At 38.5% G+C, this 26,385-nt stretch overlaps 1 protein-coding gene across 4 annotated transcripts in view; it reads right to left on the reverse strand.

Moving 5' to 3' along the window:
- PRKD1 (protein kinase D1) overlaps positions 1–26,385 on the reverse strand; it is a 318,122-nt gene that overhangs the window by 5,485 nt on the left and 286,252 nt on the right. For all 4 annotated transcript variants that reach the window (XM_025869149.2, XM_073895013.1, XM_073895012.1 and 1 more), the window contains 3 exons: positions 17,860–18,021; positions 17,206–17,304; positions 16,019–16,286 (listed from right to left, as the gene is read on the reverse strand). In XM_025869149.2, coding sequence (XP_025724934.2) covers positions 16,019–16,286; positions 17,206–17,304; positions 17,860–18,021 — 529 coding nt within the window. The remainder of the gene's footprint in view (positions 1–16,018; positions 16,287–17,205; positions 17,305–17,859; positions 18,022–26,385) is intronic.

Below are 26,385 nucleotides of genomic sequence, written 5' to 3' on the forward strand. Positions count from 1 at the left end.
CTGATATAAAAAGTGTGAATTAAGTCCCCAACTTCCCCAACCACCAAGTCCTGATTCAGATGACTTTGACTCTATGTATGGTCTATGTCAACCTGTATGGATCTGAAAATACAGGTAATCACAGGGGTCCAGAGGCAACTGGGACAAAGACTGCTTCAAACAGAATGAATCAGAGTCCTTCTCATTATCGGGCAAAGAGAAATTATTTCTATAGTCTTTGGGCAATCCAGAGTTCTATCTCTCTACTAATATTCCAAGTATGTGTCTGCATGCTTGAACGACTGGAGAATCAAACACTTCAGAATTCTTCGATTGGAGAAAGTAAAGGCAACAGCATACATACATTTCAGGGCCGTCTAGGCCCATATACCCCTGCCTCAATGAGGATACCTCAGGAAACACAGTACTTAGTACAATTTCAAGTTCCATGCATGTGTTCCCAGAGAGCTTTTGAAAGGATAGTTCTTTCAGTGAACTGTGTATTGGGCATGTGCTTTAAAACATCCATTCACATGATTTACTCACTGGTGAGTAAACTGCACCTTCCATTCTTGCTGCTGTGAAGTCAGAGAGCAGAAACGGAGGATGAGGGGAGACTCGGGAAAGCTTATGTGCTACTGTAAGTGCGCCAGGGCATTACGTTTCCCCAGACCCCGCAGGTAATAAATACACGTTATTAATTCACTCATTCTGCTTTGAATTCTATAATTAGGAAGGTAGGAGTACAGTAACTCAACAAAAGGCCTGGTTTGTGCCCAAATGCACCCCAACAGTGAGCCACACTGCCTAATGGGGAGGGAAGGACTGCCAGGGGAGATCTGTAAGTGTCTGGAGGGAATGGAATATGTGGAGATGGAAAATTTTTTCTGCTGAAGGAAGCACACAATCACAGCTCTGACTACAGCCGCAGTAGCTGGGCGATGTGAATAAACACAGCAAAATAAGGGCAAGTACCACCAAGAGATAATCGTTTAGGATATAAGGAGAGAATTAGAAGGGATACGTGTGTGCATATAAATATGTGAGTGGATTTGTGTGTTTATAAATATATTTTGTGGCTCTTGGTAGGAAAAAAATGGGGATAATTAACTTTGGGCACTTAGTGTTACTTGGAAAATAGGCCCATCATTGAGAGCTCCATTCTACTTGTCGCTGTTTCTGGAGCTCTTAAAACATCCTTTTTATTAATCAAGTCATACAATCCAGCATTAACTGTACCATCCAAAATGCCTTTCCCTAAACCCATTTTTAAAAGAAATTCTAGTTTTGTTTTGTTTTCACAATGTTCTCTTTATTGGCTATCTTCCTCACATGTGTCAACCATTCATTTGTCTGTTCATTCACCATTCATTCACCAAATCTTCCCTAAGGAATGACTGTTAGCGATTACTTAGGGAACAAAAGAGTTAATGATAAAGCTCTAACCCTAAAAAGCTCCCAATCTAGGTGCAAAGGCAAAATGTGAGTGCACACACACATGTGCGCACAGACACACTGGAGATAGTATGAAACTATCTAGAACGGTCCAGTCTATTTCATATGCCAATGCATACTAGTAACAAGAATTCGTTTCTCCTATAGTGTGCCCCAAACTGTCTTTTTATAACTAACCCACATTAACTTGGCTCTATTAATTTTTTTGAAGTTTTTTTTATTTATTTGATAGAGAGAGAGAGACAGCGAGAGACGGAGAGGGAGAAGTAGGTTTCCCGCGGAGCAGGGAGACCGATGAGATGCCATTGAGTGTCCTTCCTCTTGTGATACGACCATTTTCCCCCAGGTGCTAACTCCCAGCAGAAACTACTAGGTGTAATATTAAGAGTGTAGAGGGTCCAAGCTAAGGGAAGAGGCCAGTAACAAATGAGCTAAAAGACTAGTAAAACTGGAGTAGCCCCAGCAGTCCCAAAAGAGAGCCAGCAATCAGAAGAAAAGTCCAGATGGGGGTCTCAACTCCACTTCCCAAACTTGAAATCAAGACTCAGCACTCTGATCTAAAGAGAATGCAGGGGATGAGGGGGAGGGAGAGAAAATGGGAGCGATAGATACAAAATTGGGCCATTCTGTGATTTTCTCTCAAAACTAAGCAAAGGAGACAGGGAACACATTCTGGGTCTGGCTGTGGGAAACAGGAGTACAGAAGAGGACTGTCTTAGAATGGAAAGTCAGAAGGGAAGATGCATGTTGGCACCACAGCAGAGCAGGACCCCAGAGCCTAAGGGGGAAGGTAGAAGGAGGCAGGAACTCCAGGTTCCCCAGAGCTCCATGAAGATCTGCAGCCGAAGAGGTTTCCGTAGCCCCACGAGAAAGGGATATTGGAGGAGATAATGTCTCAGAAAATCTTGGTATCTTGTACCTCCTTCCCTAGATATAGCAAAAAGGATATATCCAAATACCTGCCTTTCAAGAGTTGAAGTTTATTGCAACACAGTGCTGGTCCCCACAGTTCTGGGCAATCAGCAGATGCCATTTTGAACAGCTAACACTGGCTAGGGCAAAAGCTATGCAGGGAATCCTTTATTCCCTTGGGTTATATATATATAGTTTCACAGTCTCCTCTTTTTATTCTCTCAGCTTTAAGACATCCGCATCCCTCCCTGAACAAAACAGGAGAAAAACAGGCAGTGGCTGATTTCTCCTTCTCTTTGCCGTAAATATGATAATTTTTCCAGAAACTAGTAGGATTACCTTCTGCCATTTATTCTGGGAGTTAGCCTTTCTAATATTCTGAGGGTTTTGTTCTCTTCCTTAAACTCAATCCCCTCCTTCCCTGTCATTAACAAACTGTCGCAAATTCAAGCTCTCTAAACACCTTGGAAAGCCACATCGAGGTGATGAGGGAGAGAAGCAGAAAAATGTTCACCTTTAGTCCAGAAGGCTGACCTATATAGCCTGCAGAGTTTCAATATAGATCAAATACATGCTGGTTGCTAAATTCTTAAAGGGTCTCATGACTGCCCGTCTATCTCACCAATAGTTACTATCGAACTGAATGATAAGCACCAGAGAAATCTGGCGAAAGTAGTTTTACGAGTAGAGAAAGAAGACGTGTATGATCTAATACTCCCTGCACCCTCCCCCTTGAACACTAGGCATATAAGCACCAGCTTCATTCAGTAAAAGTGTAGCTCTTTCTGCCCATGGGTCCTGTCCCTGTGCTACTTAAATAAACTTATGAAGTTGCACCATCAAACATTTCAAGAATTCTTTCTTGACCTTCGTGCCAATGATTCTGCCACAGAGGCAATGTGGAAAGTCTTTCCCTTTTCTTTGTTATTGGAAAATTTTAAGCAATTGTATGGTTCAAATTTTCATTTTTAAAGAATCCCTTCTCCTTCATGAGCAAAAGAGCTTTGTGCCTTCTAAAATGTCTCTAGCCATGGATTCACACTGACGTTCCTATAAGTTAGAGAATAAGAGAAAAGAAAATCTGTTTTTTGAAGCCTGATGTTTCTTTTTTGCCACAATAAATTCTTGGCTAACGTGGTTACTTTCCCCCTAACTTCCTGTATAGCAATTTCTCTCATTGCCCCATCAGCTGAGAGTCTAAAATGTCAGGAAAGCAAAGAGAAAATTGAATCAGATGTTCTCTTTTGCTGGAATGGAACTTTAGCAGATGTTAGGATAGCTAAAGTACTGGGTAGCCTGTCTGCCAGGTGTACAGGTATATATCGGAACAAAACCAAAACTAAATTGTATATGCAGGTGTTGAAGGGCTTTGTTTTAATAAGAAAAGAAAGTCCCATCAGAGTGTTAATTGTATGGATTCCATTTTTTCTGGCATCAAAATTCAAAATTACCTTTGAAATTGTAGAGACTATATTGCAGTCATTCTGTATTTCAAAGCAAATACCATGTGTATGGACAGAATAAGTTCTGTGTGGGGCGCCTGGGTGGGTCAGTCGATTGAGTGTCCAACTTCGGATTTTGGCTCAGGTCATGATCTCAGCGTTGTGAGATGAACCCCAGGTTGGGCTCCGTGCTGCGTGTGGAACCTGCTTAAGATTCTCTCTCTCCCTCTCCCTCTGCAACTCCCCCTTTGCTGACCTCTCTCCCTCTCTTAAAAAAAAAAAAATAGGTTCTCTCTATGTAGACTGGTACATTTGCATACGCCATTACTATGGCTAAACTGAAGGACATCCAAAACCTGGAGAAAATCTTACCAAATGAATAGAACTGGACATATTTGAATATATAATAGGTCCCGTGCGTCAAACCTCAGTCATTTCCCATTTCCCATCTTGTATTATCTCAGTATATGCCTGTCTTCCCCCCAGTTCTTCCCACTAGATTTTAACTCCTTTAAGGTCACACAGATTATGTACTGATTTTTGCACATAACTTTCATAAATATTTAAAATAAAATGCATCACTCAGCACATTAGAAGAATGCGTGCTAAATGGCATTTGGTAGATTGAATACATTAATTAGAAATTTAAATGGCCACTTTCTCAGCTCTAAGTTTTAATATCCACATTATGTGCATATGGTTTGTATTATTTTGGCTAAACATATTCCTAGATGGAAAGACATCACAACTCCATAAAATGTAATAGATCACAGGATTGGTGACTTCTATCAGAAGATCAAAATAATGCTGAGAATACCTGAAATAGAGATCATGTTATTTTGCAATGTTGATTTTACAGAAGAGAAATTACCTGTGAATCCCATGGGCTGACCTCTTTTTTCCAGAAACAGTATCTTTTCAACATTTTTCCCACACTGTCTTCTGTCCACCCACAAATTAGTCAGGTACAAATTTTCAAACAGGAAACCAGATCGGAACTATTATTCTAGTGATGGAGCCATCATCTGTCAAACCACTGAGCTCCTTGCCTTCAAGGAGGTATTTTCTTTTTTCCCTTTCGATTCTGCCTCACTGCCTGTCACAGTGTAGTGCTCAGTACTTCTCTTGGTTTGCTTCATGCTGATGGTAAGTTGTATGTTTATTTTAAAAATCATTTTGCAACCCTTCACATTCCAGCTCTCAACCCAGCAAGCTGTTGCCCGGCAACACTAACAGGGACACTCCTCCTGGGCTGAAACCAGAGGCTGGTGGCAAACAAGGCCACTAGAAATCATGCTCTTCCTTGTTCAGAGTCAATGACCGCAATCCAGTCAAGTGCAGGACCTTTTGAGACTCAAGTCGGTATCTTTCCTTTTCCAGTTCTTTCCTCTGTAGAAAGTTACTCTACCAATGGTTATGCCTTTCCTTTACAATTTCATTTCCTCTTGAAGACTAGGAACACAATCTTGGAAATCATGAGTTGTTAAAAAACTGCCTACAGCAGCCCCCAAATTGATGCCAAATTGGTTCAAAATTTAAGGTAGAAATCAAAATACATTTACTACATGATCCTAATGATATTCAGGTGGATTTTTTTTTCCTTTTTCACTGCATATTAAAATCCTTTGGAGAGGCTTCTGTGTTTCCGGTTTTTAAAAAATGCTAATACTCAAGCCACAGTTTCAAGTGAAAATCTTTAGGGAGGGGCTTCCAGGTATCAGTATTTTGAGAAGTACCCCAAGTGTTTGCTAGTATGTGCAGCCAGCATTGAGAACAACTCTGCCAAGCCGTGCTTCTCAGACTTTTACGTGCATATGAATAATCCAGGGATCCTACACTGAGGATTCTGATTTGGCAGATCTGGGGTAAGACCTCAGAATCTCTTGTTTAGTGGATCCTAGGAAGAGCCTTAGACCACATTTTGAGTAGCAAGGAACTAGAGGTATGAGAACATTTACAGGAGTTAATAATTGGTTAATCTCACCTAACGGGCCCCTGAATGGATGGATGTAAACATAGAGAAAGTTATCTGTCCTCAGCCCTATCTGGTTCAGTATTCTGCAATGAAGACACAGAAGGGTTTTAGGATTCAGAGGATGTCAACAGGAAGAGCAAGCAAACTGGATTACACAAACAAGTTCCAAAGTAACTGTATCTGCAGCTATGGGCCGTACTAATAAGATAACATTTAACAGGGACAAATGAAATGAAGTCCTCTTTTTAGGTCCCACTTCCCCACCCCCCCTTAGACCAAGGAAAAGTCTAAGTACAGAATTGGAAAACCTGGCTTATCAACAACATTTGGAGAAAGAATTCAGGATTCTAAATCCACAGTAAACTCAACACTTGTTTACTTACTGTTCCCAACTCAACTGTGATTTCATGTCATGCTAAAAGAAATGTGTTCTTTACCATGAGGAAGTGGTGGCATCACTTTACACTTGACTCATGGAACCCAAGTGAGAACAGTTTCGGGGTTCGATTTCCAAAGAACATAAACGAAGATGAGAGTGTTTGGACCAGAGTGAACAAGAGGCTGTGAAGGAAAAGCTGACTGCCGAAGAGGAGAGGAGAGGAGAGAAGCGAAGCTTAGGGGTGACATGATGGCTGCTTTCAAACCTCTGAGATGAGCCTCTATTTGGAAAAAGGAGCCGGCTTGTTCTAACAGTGGATATAAACACTGGGATATTTTTGCTCATTGTGCAAGGGTCAAATTCAGAAGAAACAGGGCTCCTCATGAAACTCTGTATTTTCTATCACTGAAGCAATTTAAGAATGTTCTGGATAATTACTCGATATCTTGAACTACAGAGCAGTAGAGGGGTTAAGTAAGATTTTTAAGATGCTGTATTTTGAAGTATTCTGTGTTGTCATTATAGAAGAAAGCAAACTCAGAATACTTAAAACTTTACCGTTCTTCTACCCTGACATTTCAGATGTCATACTTCAACTCAACTATGATACACATTCATAAGTGAAATTTTAATTTTATAATTGAGATATACAGGAAACACTTCAATTTGGGGGGACAAACAAACAGCCAATTTTTGAGCACCTATAATGTCAATATTCTTTTTTTTAATGCCAATATTCTTGCTAAAACTTCTCAGCAGTTTCTACTAATTACCATATTTTAGAGAAAATTCTATTCGTTTTATCTTACTTGCTATCAGAATAAACAATTCCTTTCCTGGTGTTACATCTTTTCAAATATTATCTCATTTGGATTTTGAAATACATGTATACGTACACATTCATACATAATAAAGAATTCACTCTATTAGATTAAAAAGAAAATCACTGTTCATGATTTTAAAGTTCCTTATTATTGAATGAAGTGCATGGCTTAAAAAAAAGTAAACGTAAGTAACTCCAGAATTTCAAGTGGGGATTATTAAACCCCCGTGGAAGTTCGAATCCACATAATTCACTTTAGTTTACCAATCGTGATAGAATTTCCTGGGACTCAGTCAAGCATTTTGAAGCAGTTCACCAGCTAGTCCCCTCACATCTCCTCCATACTGATATGTCTGACAGTGGTGCTAATATGTTGACAAATCAATCTATTCATTAATATTCAGCAGGCTTGCTGGATCTGCAATCCTCATAAACTGTTACAAACAGAGTTTAATTATTAAAATGACAATTGTCTTTCTTTTGTTTCTTACACCATTGGATTTCTGGGTCTCATCTACCCGAGGCTTATTTTCAACGGGGTTATTTTTTGTTTTGAACAATATGTAGTGGAAGAGGGACCTACAGCTGGTTCCTTTTCATGGTAAAGTGCTACTTCCAACTTAAGTGTTTAGTGTTCTGGAACACTGTTCATTTTGAAAACATACCATGTGGTATTCTTGCTGCTAGGCTTTTATTTAGCTTTGCTTTGTGTTTGTACTGGCTGTATTTTTCATCTTCAATTTCTGGGGGAAAAACACACTTGTGACCAATTTTATTTGAATTAACCACAGTGAATGGTAAAAATTGCTTTTAAAGTAAAATTGAGATGCTTTGATAAATTTAGTGGTATATTATGATAGCTAGTCCATGACTCGAGATGCCATATATTCTACACTGTGCATAAATCTCACCACAGGACTGAGACTCACTGGAAGAATAAATTACAGCTATGCTTATCAGGGAAAGGAGGAGACAGAAATACTAACATTGAGGCTAATCGAGTACACAAGTGGAAAAAACCTATGTCACTGGGGCATCATCATGATTTGATCATTCTGAACTGAAGACAAGCTATAGGAGTCATGCAAGGGGTTCCCCCCCCCCTTACATGTGGAATGTGAAAGCTTCATGTCAGCTCTTAATTCTTGATAATACCAACTAACCATGTGACTCTGAAGCTGAGCAGTAACAACACAGCAGGTGATTTGAGAGTAGGTGCTTCTTCAGACTTCACCTGTGAATATAGAACATGATCTCTGTCTGCGGGGGTTGGGGGCTCGTTGTGAGACAATTTCCAAGGTTGCCTCTGTGTTGATTACTGCCTGCTTGCCTCCCTAATGGCACATAAAGGAATATCAAAACTCAGAAGAAAAAAAAATAGTAATTTCTCTGGTGATCTTCACAGTCTATTACTAACCTTCCTCAGATTTACTGTGTGTCTCTAATTGAACACATCGATTCAATTTGATGACGGAAATGTACTTTTTACTCTAATAAATGCTTTCCCATTGCTGCAGGTTTGTCATCGTTCTGGTGAGATGACTTGCGCTGGAACAAATATGATATCTCACTTTACCAGCTATACAATCCACATCACTCGGTTATCTATGTCACTTCCCTTCTTCCTCTAAGAGTAAACTCTTGGGAAAACAAAAGCTGCCTACTAAAGCCATACATAAGAAAGAATCATTTAAGATGTATGTTATGATTCTGAGCAACTGAAAGAATATAGGAAAAGAGAATTTGTTTGACTTTCACACTTGAAAATTCTCCTTTGTGTGGACACAGGTTTAGAGAGTGAAGGTTATGTCTTCTTCATCTGCCCAGTCACAATGCAAGGGCTGGTGTTAAGGAAAAGGAAACATAACCCTCACTTTTCGGTGAATGATACTTATATATAAAATATTACATATATTGTTTGTGTATTTAAAATTTTAGACATTTTTATATCAGGCACAGAATTATATAAAAAGTTGTACTCCATTTATTTCTGGAGCCTTCTTTCCCCCCACACACTTTTGTTCATTTTTATTATTTTTTATATATTTTTTAAGTAGGCTCCATGCCCAGTATGGAGCCCAACATAGCATTTGAACCCACGACCCTGAGATCAAGACCTGAGCTGAGATCAAGAGGCGGACGCTTAACTGACCGAGCCACCCAGGCGCCCCACTTTGATTATTTTGTAATAAAAGTATTGCATGCACTTGGTAAAAGATCTAAATTAATCAGTAAAAGGAGTTCAAAATGAAAAATAAAAACCTCACATCTCATTATGAGACCCACTCTCCAGAGATTACCTCTTTTAACTACTTAAAAAATTTCTTCTGATTTAAACCAGTGCTACTCAGAGGAGGTCCATGGATCAGTGCCAATCTGTGAACTGTTTATTGGTCTACGATGAGATAAGTATAGAAAGTAAGACTAAGTCTTTGGAAACTTTTATAGCAATATGATACTGCTGTCACATTTATTTTATTTTACAAAGTACTGGTCCATATGTTTGGAAATTAAGATAAAATAAAACTGGCCCTTTATCACAGAGTTTGAGAAGAATCACCTTAAAAAAGAAAACAAAACAAACAGATTCCTTTCCATTAAGGACAATGAATCATTTTGTTTTTCTTGACCTTATTGTCCTCCTTCCCCCAAGTAATGAGATTATCCTAAGTTAATGTACTGGCCACCTTTGTAATTTAGAACAGTGCCTGGCACACAATATGAGATATCTATACAATACATATACGTAATATTTATTCACAAGTATTAACTCTTAAGATTCAAATTATATATTAAATCATATACAGGTAAATTTGTATGACTCAGTCCGTTCACCTAGGCAGAATCTTATATGAACTCTGTGAAAGCTATGGCTCTTAGAGTTCTCTTTACCTCTTCTCTGTTCTCCTCCTTCTCAGGATTGTAGAGGTTTCATTATTTACATTCTTTTGCATAAGTATAATGAAGTCAGACATGCTTGGTCTAAAGGTTACCTAAAATTTTAAATTAATATGTGGAATAACTTATATGTAACTATTATGAACTATAAGATTATAACCCCTGCCCCCTATACCCTATAACCTATAATATAAAATTTCCAAACCTATGTCCATTCAAAGGAGAATTTTCATGTGTTAAAAGGATTCTCTTTTCCCACATTCCTTTAATTGCTCAAAATCATGGCACATATGTTAGTTTATTATGTATTGTATATAGCTTTATTATACAACTTTCTGTATTTCCTGGAGTTTATATGTTTTCTTTTTTATTCTTTACAAAAGGAACTGGTCAAGAAGTTTTTTTCTATTCTTACTACTTTCATGACAATGTATATTGAAATACATTTAACATTTGGAACAAATTACATGTCCTGATATTAAATATCTGATAAAGAAAATGTGAATGCAAAAAGAGGTTGGGAATTAGAGAGGAGTTTTATAGTTTACTGAAATTTAAATTCCGGGAATTTATTTAAAAAGTTTTTTAGAAAAAAAAAATTTAGAACACTGTTCAGCTGTCAGGTCTTTCAGACGATCAGGGCTCTGGAGCAGCATTTTTGGAAGTGTGATCCGTGGACTTTTTACATTCTCAGGGCAGGATTGCAGCTTATGGGGGGAGCCTGGGAATCTCCATTTTTAACTACCTCCTCTGATGAAAGGGTGGCATTCCAAAGTTAAAAAATGCCAGCTACAGACTTAGAGCTAGACTATGGCAGGTTGTTTAAAATGAGCCATAATCAAGAAGGTTCTTCGGCAAAATTATTAGAAATCCCTTGCCTTGCAAATATTCCTGTGTTCTATTAGCTAGTTTTTCCATTTCCCATTTCTAAGACTTATACCCCTGGTATCTACTTCTTAAGTCATAGACAGAGTCTTGTTTGCAATTTTCTGATGTTTTGGCAATGTCCATCCGAGATTTACCCTTATTATTTTACCAGATGTGCCAAACATGGAGAATAGCCTGGTCTATCTCTTGTTCTTTTGGAATTGCTAAAAATGCAATGAAAGGAAGGGCACATTGACACATGATCAAGTAAGGCATCATTTTCCTTAGTTTCATCTGATTATCTAAAAAATGTTTAAGTGAAATGGGCTGCTCTTTCTATAAGATAAAGTAAATTTGCCTAATCAAGTATATATTTTAAAACAGGTACACGAGTCCTTTCAAGGAACTGAGAAAGGTCGTAGGATGGATGTGTTGAGGGCCAAACTGAACTCAGCATGTCATAAAGCTAGAGGTGGGAGTGAGGCCATGTGTAATCACTGATGGGTAATAATGGATAAATTGGATGATGTCAAACGCCCATCCAGCAGTCACAATGACGAAATGAAACGAGGAAATTAAACGAATACACAACACTGGCTTAGAATGAACTGTAATGTTCTCAAACTCCCATCTCATGATTACCTCAAGTCTTCTCTTGTGCAATTATTTGTAATCATATGATTCATTCTGGAGGGTTTTATTGTATACATGCATTCTTATTTAGTTATATTTATATAACTGTATTTATAATGTGTGTATTTGGTTATATATATAAATAACTATATATAACTATAATTAAATATATGTTTAGTTACATATATAACTATATAATTACATACATGTGTGGGTATAACTAAATACACATAGAAAGACAGATACATAGATCATGTAAAGTGACTGGAAAACAGAAAGTGTTCATATATTTAAGGTACTCTATGTCAATCACTGTGCTATGCATTTTGCAGTATAATTTCATTTAATACTTAATATAACCCAGTGAATTAGGAATTACTGTCACCATATTTCAGACAAGAAAACTGAGACCTAAGAGAGTAAGTAACTTGGATGGGGTCAACATTACACTAAGTGGAAGAGCTCTCAACTCAGGTCATTATCACAACATGATCTTGTTTCCCTGTATTTTAAGACATTATTGAAAATTGTGTTGCTACTGTAGCTCTAAGCTGGTGAAAGCATATTAAAATTTAATGTGACAGCATGGCAAAATCCATTAGAAGGATAATCAAGAGGCTGTAATTGTAGTAGATAAGAGCATCTACCTTGGAGCCAGCTGACAGGATTTGCACCCTGGCCCCACTCAGGCAAATCACTTAACCCTCTGTGTCTACACCACTTCATCTCTCAATGGAAACAATTATAGTATCTACTCAAAGGTTGGGGATGATTAAATGAGTTCATATATGTAAGGTGCTTGGCTATAATGCAAATGTTATAGAAGTGTTAGCTACTATTATTTTTTTCTTTGAAAGTTTAATTTTACTATCTCCCTCTTACCTGTAACATTTAGTGAGGTAAGTTTTCCTCACATTTTTTCTCATTTTTCAAATCATACCTTGATTCACAAAAAAAAATCTATTTTTATAATGGACATCTGTTAATGCTTTTGTGTTTGTTTTTAGCCTACTATCCTTTCCCTGCAGGAGCTTACTCTCTCCAAACTGGAGAGGCTCTCCATCATCCATATGGCCAATCAAAGCCACGCTCCTGCAGTGACAATGGGATTGTTCCCAGGGTATTACAGGATTTAAGCAGAGCCAATCAGTGCCCCTTTCAGAGACTCTATGGCTACTGAGAGATAATTATTCTTCCACTCTGAGATCATGTACAATGAGTATAGCATGTAAAGCCTGGGGCTGCCGGGGATCACTTGGCATCACATGAAGAGTCCACCTGAGAAGGAAGCCTTCATAAAGTAAAGTGGAGATGATGAGAGATGGAGAAATAGGACACTTGAACTGCCGGATCCAAAGAGACGAGGTTCACCTTTTCGACTTCCCAGTTGTGTGAGTCAATAAATTATCTTCTGCTTAGGTTAGTTATAGGTTTCTATTATTTGCATACAAGAGTCCTGATTAATTAATTCACTGTTAAATTATTGGTAAGCACATCTCCAGAATGCTAGTACTCGGCTTATTCTATTATCATAGCAAAAATAATGAATGAATTTAAAATATTCTCTATAGGGTTCTAAACATCAATCCATAAGAAAGGAGCACCCTTCCATGTACAACAATGTACGATACAGAGAATGGAGGCAAATAATTTCAAATCCAAGTCCTGCCACTGTGTGACTTTAGGCAAGGCACTTAACCTTTCTGGTTTCTGTCTATTACAGAGACTAAAACAAGTTACATATTGGAGGATTGTTGTGAGGTTCAAATGGCACAATGATAACTCCAGCACTCCAATATATAGTAGTATATTATATCAGGTACATTTCTACACTAACAGAAAAAAATGCATGACCCAAGAATTTTTTCATTCTGACCCATCTATGTATGCTACAAGGACCTTACAACTTTCTTTATTCTTTTGCATTTTCATGCCAAGAAAAAAAAATACAACTAACAAATATGTCTGAAGAATCCTTGGGAAACATGCACATCAGTTTGCATATAATTTCTAAAATTATACAATCAATTCTTGGTTACCCGCCAGAGCAATTGCTTGGAGCTTAGTGTTCTAGCCTCCTCCTAAATCAAAATCCTTGGTTCACCCCACACCTGCCTTTGTAGATGCTTTTCACATCCTTTATTTCATTCAGTCTCTGTTACAACCTCATTATATAGGCAGGAACCAAAGCTCAAAGAAGGTTAAGTGATGGCTAATGAGAATGGCAGATAGGATGATAAATCCAACTGCTTGACTATTGTTCCTTACCTTTGATTTTAGAGTCACTGAGGTGCTTAGATTTTTATTTCCTTGTATCCAGATGGTGGTCTGGTGTGGTTTAAAGTATACTGAGACTAAAAATTCACTAATATCAGTTGTGACCATCCTTTACCAATACTAGCTTGCCTGTGTATTTATCAGCTCCTATGTGATTAAAATTATATCGTACCAGCCTGTTATTACTTTTCATGAGGGAATTATTTGTTCTCAACAAGATAGTGGGATAGACTCCAGGCCAGTAACTACTTCTGTAACACTTCAGCTAATATTATGTCATCTTTAACTAACTTTTTTATATTCGACTATTAGTTCTGTTCATACACCAGCAGCTAGGTAACTCATTTGCCATCCAGAGCCTCAATTGGCAGCCAGGAACCACTCTTGTGCTTCAAAGGCAAGGAGGAGTCAGAAGAAGATACTGAGGAGAGAGGCCAGTTAATTCCAAACTGATACCTGAGTCATTTAGAAAAGTGAGGGTCTATCTGAGCTGGCCTCCACTTCACTTTGTCTGCGTGGTAGGAAATTTTTAGCACTTAGAAATACATACAGCAAGTAAAATATGTACTTCTTGGTCAAATATAAATGCCTTTTTAAATTTTCCATGTAATTCTCTTTCTGAAATGCTACATCTCTTTCTTTGCAAATTTTGTGCACACATACATATGGGGTTTCCCCATAACAGTTCCTTGAGGCATTAATATTTAGGTTTCTGGTCTCTACTATCAGTGATAATTAAACACTCACAGCCTGTAACTGTTCGATTCTGGCCTCAGTAGGCTGTATCAACACAGTTAGGCCAGCACATTTCCATGGTACCAGAGAGGGGGCATCATTTATTCCACTACTCCAAGAAAAAGATTTTAAAATGTGGAGGCTATTTTCCCAATGTCCTATTCCTACAGAACAAGAAAATGTGACTGGCTTCAGAGGTATTCCAGATTTGCACTGTGGTAACAATATCAAGTCATTTTATTGGATTTCTGGACTGTAGGTATCAAGCATAACAGTTAACCGTATTTAAAGGTAGTGTTTCCTAACAAGGATACTGGTCACAAGGTTATTTGATAATTCCACCTTTCTGCATTCCGGAATGGAAACATAATGATACTTTGCTTTTTGTCTCTGTTAAATTATCCTAAATATTTCATTAGTGCTTTGGCTACATGATAGTTCTTTTGTAGGTCACAGATTCCTTTAAGATATATCCCTCCAGCTATGATTTACAACTAATTAGAGGATGTTAAAAGTTGTCGCTAATAGTAACTCAAAGCCCTGGTAATGGATAGCTCTTGCCATTTAATACCAACAGTAGTCTAAGAACTTAATTACCTCAGGCAGTTTATCTACATTCTTTTCCAATTTCTACATCATCGCATTCAGTAACAGGTATTGAACAGATGTTTATCTATGACTGTATCTGCCTTTTTAAGTGGCGAAAAATCTGAACTTAGAACTAGACACGGCCTGAAAACTAAAGAAGGACCAGTCATTAACCGGTGGTGGTTAAAGAATGTATGCACAGACTGCCTGGGTATAAATTCTGGCTCTGCCACTTACTAGCTTTGTGATTTCGGCCTGTGGTGTCTGTTCTTTTGCCTCAAGTGCTCTTACCTGAAATCCAGATGTAATAGTAAAACTTATCTTATGGGGTTGTTGTGAGAATTAAATAAACTCCGAAGTACGTTCATTGGGTTCTTCTATTCCGAAGCATTGGGTGTGCCCTTTTCTCTGCCCTGATTGCCCCTCCCACTTTTAAAACTCTTTCTCTCTCTTTAAGAAGAAGGAAAGATTTTTTAAGAATTTAACTTTAAATAACGCAGCACTGCCAAGGCAATCTATCCTAAAGAAATCAACCAGAGATACACATAGAAATTATATATAAGGATCATATAGGAACAACCTAAAAATATAATACCAGGGAAATCGCTAAAGAAAATACCATATATATTCTAATGATTTCCTTCAAAATCAGCACACAAAGAACTGGCATACTAATATATAATATGATAATTAAAATATCACTATCATAAAGTTCTTGTGTCCCTAATAGATTAAAGTGCTTAATACAGAAACAGGTATATAGTTAAAGATTACTCTTAAAATAAGGCAATATGCCAAAATAATAACAATTTCTTTTTGTTTCATTTGTCTCTTAACATGTATCACTCAATTTCTCTATAAAATATGGACATTTCATCAGAAGATGCTTTCAGCCTCCATTTCCTTTACTCCTTCCTAATCCACCTTAACAACTTGTGCCCCTACTCCAGTGGACAATTTGCAATGAACATTTATCAATTTAATAATTCACAATTGAATTAATAGTATAACATTTAAGCATTAAGCCATTATCACTTTTGAGTGGGAGATAGTACCTTCGTGAGAGATTTCCTTCCAGGGATTTGGTGGATACATGAAAGCTGCATTCTGGATTTGGTCATGTATGTCTTCATCTTCATTGAACGGAAACGTACCACTTAGGCTTACATAGATGATGACTCCAACAGACCACATGTCTAGAGAGCGGTTATAGCCCTTGTTCCTTAAGACCTCAGGAGCCAGGTAAGCTGGGGTGCCCACCACTGACCTCCGGAAAGACTTTTCTCCGATGATCCGGGCAAAACCAAAGTCACAAAGTTTCACCTGTTGGTAATAAATGGTTTGCAGAAATGGTAAGGTCACAAATGGTGTGTCTGTGTGTGTCTTAGCCCAGGTCTGTCAACAACAATTAGAATACTTCACATATATTGTATAGATTTCTTGTGCATGATAGAAGTAATAGCTATTTTCCATTTTATATATTTGAAGACAGTGGTGAAGTACTGGTACAAAAGTATATTTTCATTCCTGAAAAAATCATCTAAACATTCATCCTTCCTTCCCCCCAACACAAAACTGAGAGATAAATGTGAAAATATGTATACTCAGAAGTGGGCAATACTCTTTTACAAGGCAGAAAAACCTCATGCAAATCTGGAAGTGACAGACCGAACACAAGGGCTTATAAGTAAAGTTTGAGGGATCAGCATAGAGACCTGTCATATTACCTACGATGATCCTCAAAATCAACTCTGCTTGGGAACCTAGACAGGACCTGAAGAGGTCAGGGAAGCAAGGCGGACAGCTGCCTTAGTTCACTTCGGATGGCAGATTCCCTGGGGAGACGTGCAGTAGTTTTCCATCCTCTGAGTTGAGGAAAAGCAGAAACGTTTGCCCTTGCCCCTCAGAACAACATTGACCTTCACCTTCCCTGGGACTCTTCATTGTTCTCCTCCCTCCCTGGCCAGTGCTTTCAGTACTGCCTGGGGCCGCCAGTGTCCCAGGCTCTGCCTACCCTAGCAGCTGAACAAGCACAATGAAAAGGTTCTGCACGTGTTGCTCTCCGGCAGGCTGAACTGAGAAGCCAGAGTAACAAAGCTGCAGTCCCCAAGATCGAAGAAGGAGACAAATGGATGAAAACGAACAGGTAAAACGTGAAACAAATAAAGCTTTTGAGGAAAAAATCCTGCAGGGGAGCCGGCTGCCATCAGCTGGTTTTGCTGAGAGAGGCTTTCATACTTGCCTGGGGGAAAGGATCTGCCGATGCCAGCAACACGTTTTCTGGTTTGAGGTCACAGTGAACGATATTTTTAAAGTGAAGATGCCGCAAAGCCACAAGGATCTAGAGAGAAGAAAATCAGCAAAATAATCTTATTTTGGTCTATGAGTTTATTTCAAAATGTCTTCTCCTGGGACATAAATTGGAAGGGCCACGAGAAAACCCACAATGAACAGTTAAGCCTCTTTACACCAAGACACTGAAATGAGCTCAATTCACAGGGCAGGTTTCTAAGGAAACGTCAGCAGAAAGAGTAGCATATTATGGTATTGATACAGCAACCAAGACAGGTGTAGATAACAGATGTCAGTAATATCTTCCAGGGAGACCCATTCTTGAATAGTTTCAAAGAACCAGGACTCAGTCACCGTGCAACTGAAAGTTTCATGAGTAGTTTTAATACATGGGCCCACAAACGCATGACTCACTTGGTATGCTGGACTCTGGAGACCACAGATAGAAACGAAATAATACAACACGCCCTCACCACCTTTCCGAGTGTAAGTCAGACTTGGGACTCAGGGACTAAACAAGGCTAGGAAGCTGCAGTAAAACAGTGATAACATTTGATATTGAATATTATCTTTTTTTTTTTTCTGTCTCTAATTGATTTCTTACCTGAGTAATTAAAAACTTCGTTATGTGCTCTGGCAACCTGCCCTTTTCACTTGACAAGATCATCTCCAGCATGTCTCCATGGAGTTTTTCCATAACAACAAACACTCTTTCAGGCGTCTCAAACATACACTCCAAATTTACAACACCAGGGTGATGAAGGTTCTATTAAAGATAAATAAAGCACTTGAAGAAAATGAGTTTTTTGATACTGTTTGGCAAGCTGGCTGATTATATAAAACTGTTCAAGCTTAAAGCTATGAAGAAACCCACACTTCAGATTTTTAACATTTCTTAAATTCCACATGTGCTGCCTTATATTTTTGAAATTACAATGTCTCCAAAAAATATATCTTTACTTTCTATGCAGAGTGAAATTATTTTTTTCCATGCTGAAAAACCTAAGTTCCAGCACAGTGAATTGCTAATTAGGTTTTAATTAGAATGCCATATTGAGAAATCTGTAATTTCTCAGGATCATCTCCAATATTAAGCATACCACCCTAAATAAGCATACTAGGCCATCTCCACACACTTGATAGAAAGTTAATGTAGACAAGATGAAATCTGTACTTGCAACGCATCGGATGGCACTGAGGAAGCACATGAGTCAAAACCTTTCGGAATTGCTCTGCTATGAGAAGCTGCAGTAGTTGCTACCAACGCTCCTACACGGAATGAAGATTGCCAGGAAAACAGCAAAAAAAAAAAAAAAAAATTATTGAGCCCATGTTTTTTCAGTACCCCATGCCACGTGGTAGTCCTGCGTGGTTCTCAAGCACTCAATAAATATTTCCACAATAAAGCAATGGCTAATGAGAGGATGCATTTGGCTTGACATGTTAATTGTCACATATGTCAAGTAAAATGACTCTTAACATTACATGGACCCTTGTGAGGATGCTTCAGCCTGAAAGTTGCTGTGGGGTCAACAACAAAGCCTTCAATCATCTGACCTTTATTTTATTTTTCTTCTGGGCACAACAACAAAAAATCCTAACATTAAAAGAACTATTATACATCCACTTACATTTCAGTGAGAAACAGAAAAAAAAAAATCATCATGAACACAACTACCTAAAGAAAAAATCAGGGACTAACTAAAATGTACTAACAGCTGAACAGACCAAAATAAATAAATAAATAAATAAACGATTTTAGAAAAAAAATTCTCCTTCAGGGATAAAAGTACACATAAAATGAAATTTTCACAAACTTCTTGAAACCTGAGACGGCTCGCTATTTAGACCTCACAGATGGATACTGGCTGGTGAGCAGCAGAAGGGATTGCAGGTGAGTCTGAATGGTTGTCGTCTTCCCTCTGCCCACGGACAAGGAGAGTCTGGCGTGAACTGGATACGGAGCCTGGCAAAAGCTCCCGTGATGATAACACGTCTCTCAGGACACCCTGCCCATACTTGGGCCATGTTGATCTCTGCCTCAGACACCTGACGGGTCTTTTTGATTTTGGTGCCTTGGTGCCCGATCCTGTACCGTTAATGTGGTCAGGGAAGAGCAAGTTTCTGAATGTGGTCTGAGCAGATGTCTGCACCTCTACCCCAAAGCCTTTCACTTCCAGAGGGCTGGAGTCACTGTTCTTGAAACTGTCACACTGTTAACTGGTCAAAACTGGCTACTTTGGGATAAACTAAGCCTCTAGCTTCAGAGCTGAAGCACATGGAGAGAGAGTGAGATGAACAAAACTACTACTTTATTTGTCCTGACTGGCTACAAATAAGACCGGACAGCTGCTGGGCTTTGACCACCGTGGGGCTACCAGATCATTAGGTGGGAGATGCTAATGAAGGACTCTGTGAGTCCGTTTGATATGCAGTATGGAGTACCAGTAATAGCACTGCTCATACCTGAACCCGTGCCCAGGCTGTCACATGGTCTTGAATCCCCTTCCCGGATCCAGGAGCCACACCGAGTAGGAAGACCACCAGCCCCTGGGGTATCCAGGCATTTCAGCTGTCCTCTTTTAAATCAATGATGACAGGAAAGGATTTAAGAATGAAATGAGAGTCCTGCCTGAGTTATGATTCTCCTGCGACAAGTCCACTGTGAAATGTGCTAAGTGTACCTTCCTCTTTGAGTATCTTCTGAACTGATTCTTTTTTCTATTTACTCTAACTTTAAGCATTTAAGCAGTGTTCTGGAGATTTGGCTTTCTTTCTTTCTTTTTTTAATATTTTATTTATTCATTTGAGAGAGAGAGAGAGAGAGAGCACAAGCAGGGGAGAGGCAGAGGGAGAGGCAGAAGCAGACTTCCCGCTGAGCTGGGAGCCTGACATGGGGCTCGATCCAAGGATCCCGAGATCATGACTTGAGCAGAAGTCAGACACTTAACCGACTGAGCCACCCAGGTGCCCTGAGTTTGGCTTTCTTAAATGACCAAGGCCTTATTGACTAAGTGGGGGGCAGGAACAATGAATAGAAAGCAGGAGATAGGCAAAAGAAGGTAGCAAGGCAAGGGGTCTCCCATGTAGACCCAGGAAAAACTGGAGTGTGAAGAAGATCAATGAAAAGGAGGCTCAGGAAGAGCAGGGGAGAACAGAAGTGGTGCTGCTTCTGCACCCTGTCTTGGGCTATGAAGGGTGGGGAAGAAGAGGGACTTAGGAGATGGCCAGGAAGCTCTCCTACCTAAATTAATCCAAATATATATGCAATGTTGATTCTCATGTGCTTCTACTGGCATTCCTCTACGTAAGGGAAGTCTTAAAAGTACTAACGTCCTGTGTCAGTATTTCTTTTTTCCTATTCCCTATTCTACAACATGACTTAAGGAGCCCCTATATAGAGGCGAGGACTTAAATGGGTTTATCTATTTGGTGTATTCCCAGAATGTTCAAGGCCAAAAGTATGGAACAGATTAATGAGATTATTCACTGTCAACTATCTTGTGCCATGTTCACTGTAAACTCTGAAGCACTCTAAAATGTCCCCCTACTAACATCTTTATGAAAGGAAAGGATAAGGGGAAAGTTTGCTATTTTAATAAGGGACTTTGAATATAGTTAGGTATATAGATTTATAAAAAATTCAGTAAAAGCACTGAACTAAAAGTCATGTATTCACAACTGGTAAAAAGATGTTTTAGAAAAGTTTAGACTAATATGTTTGTTGCACGTGGCCCTTGCTCTTTTATAAAAACCTTTATGCTTTCTAGGTTTGCTAAAGAATACATTGAGTGGTAGTTGAAAAATTTTTCCAAGAGAAAAATGACTTTTTTTTTCCCTGCAGAGCTGATATATAACAAGTTAACATTTTTAAAGTTTATCATGTGTAGTTGAGACAAGGCCATCACAGATGCTTACTCATGAGCTGTATTTTTTGCATTGACCCAAATGACCAAACTTGTTTTTGTATTTGACAGTAACAAAAGAAAAGAGAATAGAAAGAATCATGCCTTATTTATCCATATTCTCCATACTATACTGATGAATACTTCTTTACCCTAGAGAAGATAATATTTGGAGACTGGAAATAAAAAAAAATTCAAGGCCTTATTTTCTATTATAATTCATATTACCTTTTTAATTCCTTAAGGGTAACTTTAAGATAAGCTTCAACCCAAGCAGTCCATGTGACTTGTTCACAATTTTACTCTTCTATATAAAATATGAAATAGCTTTTCAACTTTTCCTTCTAATGTCCAAGGTAACTGAATTAACTGAAAAGTGGCTTGATGACCACAACACTATGGCACACTAGTGTTCAGAAGGAATTGTGCTAACTTCTCAGGCCTGCCTCAGGAACTCAGATAATAAATTTCATGGCAGAGTAATCTACTCCTGGACTCTCTGGCCATCTGTTCGTTGCATTTAAGCAACTTAATTTTCAGGAAATGAAACATTTGGTCAAGTACAAGAAAGAATAGTGTCCATTCACACTTCACAGATTGATGACATATCCATGGGGTGAATATAAATTATTCTGAAGTCTGGAGGAAATACCATTTGGAGATCAAGACAAAAATTTTCCTGATTCAAGTTGCCTAGAAAATCCTTATGTAATTAATGGAAACTAGTCACTAAAAGCAAAAGCTTTTATAAAGGTTACAATATTTTATCTGAAAAAAAAAGAAAAAAGGAGTTAACTAATTCACATTTTTAGTGAATGCATACATTCTATTTTATATTTTTTGGATTCATGTTAAGCAATATTTCATTAGTACCTGTATTCCTTAATTCTAATAGTGTTGCTTTGTTTTAATACTCAACTCTGAAGTCGAGTATTTATTCCATATATTTAACTGTGATAAGTTAAAGGTGTCATGTTTTCCCCTTCATTCTGCCTTCAGGATTATTATACACAAACATATGAGAGGTAGGAAAGAGGAGAATTAGAATCAACATATCTTTTTAACAGGTTATTTAGGAGCAATACAGCCTTAATATGGGGACTTCTGACTACTTTTCTATCAAACACCTGAATGATTTGGTTCATAATGAGACTGAAAGAAATAAACTTAACAATGATGAGTCCAAGGTCTAAATTCTACATGGCATGCAGAACAGAAGAATATTCCATTACACAGTGGTATTGGTGGGGACATGAGGTGCCTTTCTCAGAGTAAAGCACTGTGGCAATGGCTTTGTTGATCCTCATTACTGCCCGTTTGCCAGGGTTGAGAGAGGAGCATACCTTCTTATCCATTTTCCAATCACGTTCTCTTACAATTTATACTTCATTTAAGGGCCCTCGAAATCACCATCATCTGATGCCTTATAAAGGAGAAATAACATGCAATTCCTGGAGAGATGCTACAAAAGTCAATGTAGAAAGCAGATGATTATAAGAAGACTCAAAGATAATACCAAAATTGATAAGGGAAGCTCCGCTATCTCTCCTAAATTCCAGAATCTTATATCCAAGTGTCTTTTTTCATGTAAATGAGTGATGCCAACAATGGGATCAGTGTCTTTCCATCCAAACTTACTCTTCTGGTGGTGTTTCCTCTCTTGGTAAATGGCCTGCCATCTAGGTCAGAAACCTGAGAGTCATCCTAAACATTCCCTTCCCTCTCACTTCTAACAACCAGTTGGTCTCTAAAAATTTTAGAGCTCATCCCCTTAATTTCTCTCACACTGATGCCTCACCTTCATCCTCAACCATCAATGCCTTGGTTTGAACCTTATTTCTTTCCTAGGGATGGGCCACAGCCTCCCAAGTGATCTCCTCTTAGGTTTTGCTCTCCTCCAGCCCACTCCTCAAAGGGCTGCCACTGTGATTCTGATCATTCCATCTTACTTCCAGTTCATAAGGGAATCACCACTAGCTTGAGGAAGAGATGTACCCTGTTAGTGTGGCACACAGGACCCTTCACCATCAACTACTTATCCTCCCCCCACCCCAATATTTCCCCATCTTTTCTTCTTCTCCTACATATCTACCCTTCTCTCTAGCCATAGTAAACTATTTTCAGAACAAGTATCGCTCTTTCTCTCCTTTCTACACTTTCATACATACTTTCTCTCAGCCTGAACCAGACCATTTTGCCTGGTCTGAATATTTAGCAGTCAGGCAGCTTTCATTGACTCCCATAGTCTGACTTGGATGTCTCTCCACCCTCTTTCCTCAATCCTTGATAAATGCTCTTTCAGAACAGTTAACATATCATATTCAGTTACTGGTGAACCCGTGTGTCTTATCTACAAGTCTATAAGCTTCATAAGGCCTATATTTTATCCGTTATATTCCTAGTCAGTATAAGCCTAGTGCCTGGTACATATGAAATGTCCCAGGCAAATTTGTTAATTTGATTGAAAGATGAATTGCTATATCTCCTTACTTTTTAGTATGTAGATAACATTCTTTAGGATTTAAATTATTTTACTGAAGAGATGATAACACATGTCCGACATGTTTGGTCAGCACATTTTGCATCGAGTATGGTGTATGCTGGTATCTTCTCTTCATATAAGAATACAGTACATGAATTTTTCATTGTAAGTTCACTTGAACCTGCCAGTAAGCAATCTCAGGATTCTGATGATGACTAATATCAGAGATGCTGCCACTAGTGTGAGTTGAAAAATGGTTTTCTGAAGTCTCAGGGGAATGACGAAGACCTCCTAGTGGTTTCTGGGCACCATTCCTTCAAAACATACAAGTTTTGGCCACTGCCCTGGTAAATACTTCAGCATCTATGGTAGGAAGAAACCCATAATTTTCCTGCTATTTGGGTGATTTGTATTTATTTTATATCTAGTTCTCAATAAGGAGCTATTCATATTTTCAGCTCATTCTCAAAGGCTACTAAGCAAGGGTTATCAGCAAGAGAAGCAAAGCAGCAGTTGCTGAAGGCCACCATCAGTATATTCCTTCTACATTATCCCTTTCCTTCCATGCCACCCCCCCCGTACATGAGTTATGAAAACCTAATTCCTAGGATTTCATTATTGTCCTGAGGATGAGAAATAAAGCAATGAAAAATGGGCTATTCAGAGAATAAGGATCACCGTACTTCTGCCTTCTTGTGTAGAGAAGACCTTGGGACTCCCTTCTCTTTCTCCATTTTTGCTTTAGCCCAGAGCAGGCATGACTACAAGGAAAGTCTCAAGGCGTGGAACATAATTTCAGGAGCACAGTACCTGGAGACAGACTGCCAGAGTGTACTGGAGCTCTGCACTTCCCAGCTCTTGACTTCCATTTCTTTGTATGTAAAATGGCATAAGAATAATGTGTCTAATTCTGAAATGTGACTAGGACTTAATCATTTAATGTGTATAAAATACCTGAAATCATGCCTGGCATATAGTAAAGGTTAACTGATAATATTATTAGGCAGATTTTCTGTCATTTTAAAAAGATCTGTGTTACATTTCTCTCTCTAGTTTGATACCTGAAAGTTTACAGTAAGTGGCAGCAAAGAAAATTTCCTTTTGCCGTTCATCTAACAGAGGCTACAGGGTTAAGTGTGAACTGCCACTGTGAACTTGTACCTCCTAGTGTGTCCTTCCCCATCTTTCCCCTTGCTGTGTTTTTAGACCTCAATGATGGCAGAGATGCATCTACCCTGAGGTCAACCAAGGGAGGGCTGTGTTACACTAGGTGAAGGCCCTCCTGGCCTCAGGTGGGAATGGAGATCACCTGGTTGTTGTGTGTAAATGTGTGCCCATTTCATGCTCAGTTGGCCAAAGGTCTACAGTTTACATGAGGTCCTACTTTAAGTAGTTATCTTTTAGCATTTTTGGCAAATTTCATCTGCAAACTTTTAGAAAGGGACTTGATAACAACCTAGAACAAAATAAAGCTAACATGCACTGTCAGAGGAATAAAGGCATACAGTATTACTTCAATCACAAGACCAGCTCTAATAATCCATCCTTTTATATATAGCTATCACTGGCTGACAGTGAAGTCAATAGGGCCACAATCAAACTAACCCACTGGACTCTCGGACCTCAGAAATGTTCATATATGTTTTGGTAAGAATTGTCTGCTCATACCATCCATCACAACTGGAATGTAATTTACTTTGGTTGTAGCAGTAGTTAGCACAGATTAATGCTAGTTTAATACAGTCTGAAATTTTGTGAGAGAAACCCTAAGCTGAAGCAGCATCTTCATTAACTGCTAAAAACAAGAGATATACCTGTATTGTGCCTGGCTCTCAAGACAGTCAACTTGCAGGTGGCCAGCTTGTAATGAACAGTCCACCACAACATCTTAAATAGCTTTAAGTCTTGTGTATTGTATTAGGTAACACTGGCCCAAGAAATAAAAAGAAAAGAAAAAGAAAAAGGACCAATTCAATATTTGCTCAGCAAGAAAATCAACTGAGGGCTGATGCGTGATTTTGTATTCATGTATACCCATAAACCTATCTACACATCTCTGAGTCATTCTTCTCTTTATCAGTTCTGGAAATGCTTCAATCTAGCTTTAGATAAGCAGGGTTGCTGCAAACACACGATAAATGTGAGTCCTCCCCTTTCCCTCTAAGAGAAGAAGCTAAGGGGGAATATATATAAAACAATACTTTAAAAACCCTCCCATCATTTTCTCTCATACTGTTTCCAGCTTTTTTTGACTTCTTCTCAGGTAGAAATAGTATGTGACATATGTGATATTTTCCATCCATCACCAGGAATCCTTCAAATTAGAGGTATATGGAAAATTTAAAAAACCAAATCCAGATGTCCTAAGTCTATCATCTGGACTGATACACTGAGTTTTCATTGGAATTAATGCTTATATATGGTTGAATTTGATACTGTAATTTTTGGGTAAAGGGGGAGTGGTTTCTATCAGGAGAACTCAGGACAGACCCTCAACAGAAAGGATCTTGTACATACTCCAGTACCTACCCCTTGACCCCTAACTAAGGCCAGAATTTTAAGTTGACTAGGTAAAAAGGTGTTGATATATGAGAGCCAATAACAAAGACTTCAAGGACAGAAAATTAACGACTGATCAATACCTTAAAAAAATCAGTGTTAGTAACAGTTCACCCATAAAATATGACCCTCCCTTCTTCCATGCTATTACTGTTTGTGTTTAGGGGAAAGGCAAGAATTAAAG

This window comes from Callorhinus ursinus, unplaced genomic scaffold (assembly GCF_003265705.2).
Source record: "Callorhinus ursinus isolate GAN/ISIS: 27379988/994484 unplaced genomic scaffold, GSC_fseal_2.0 scaffold8, whole genome shotgun sequence".
NCBI lineage: Eukaryota > Metazoa > Chordata > Mammalia > Carnivora > Otariidae > Callorhinus > Callorhinus ursinus.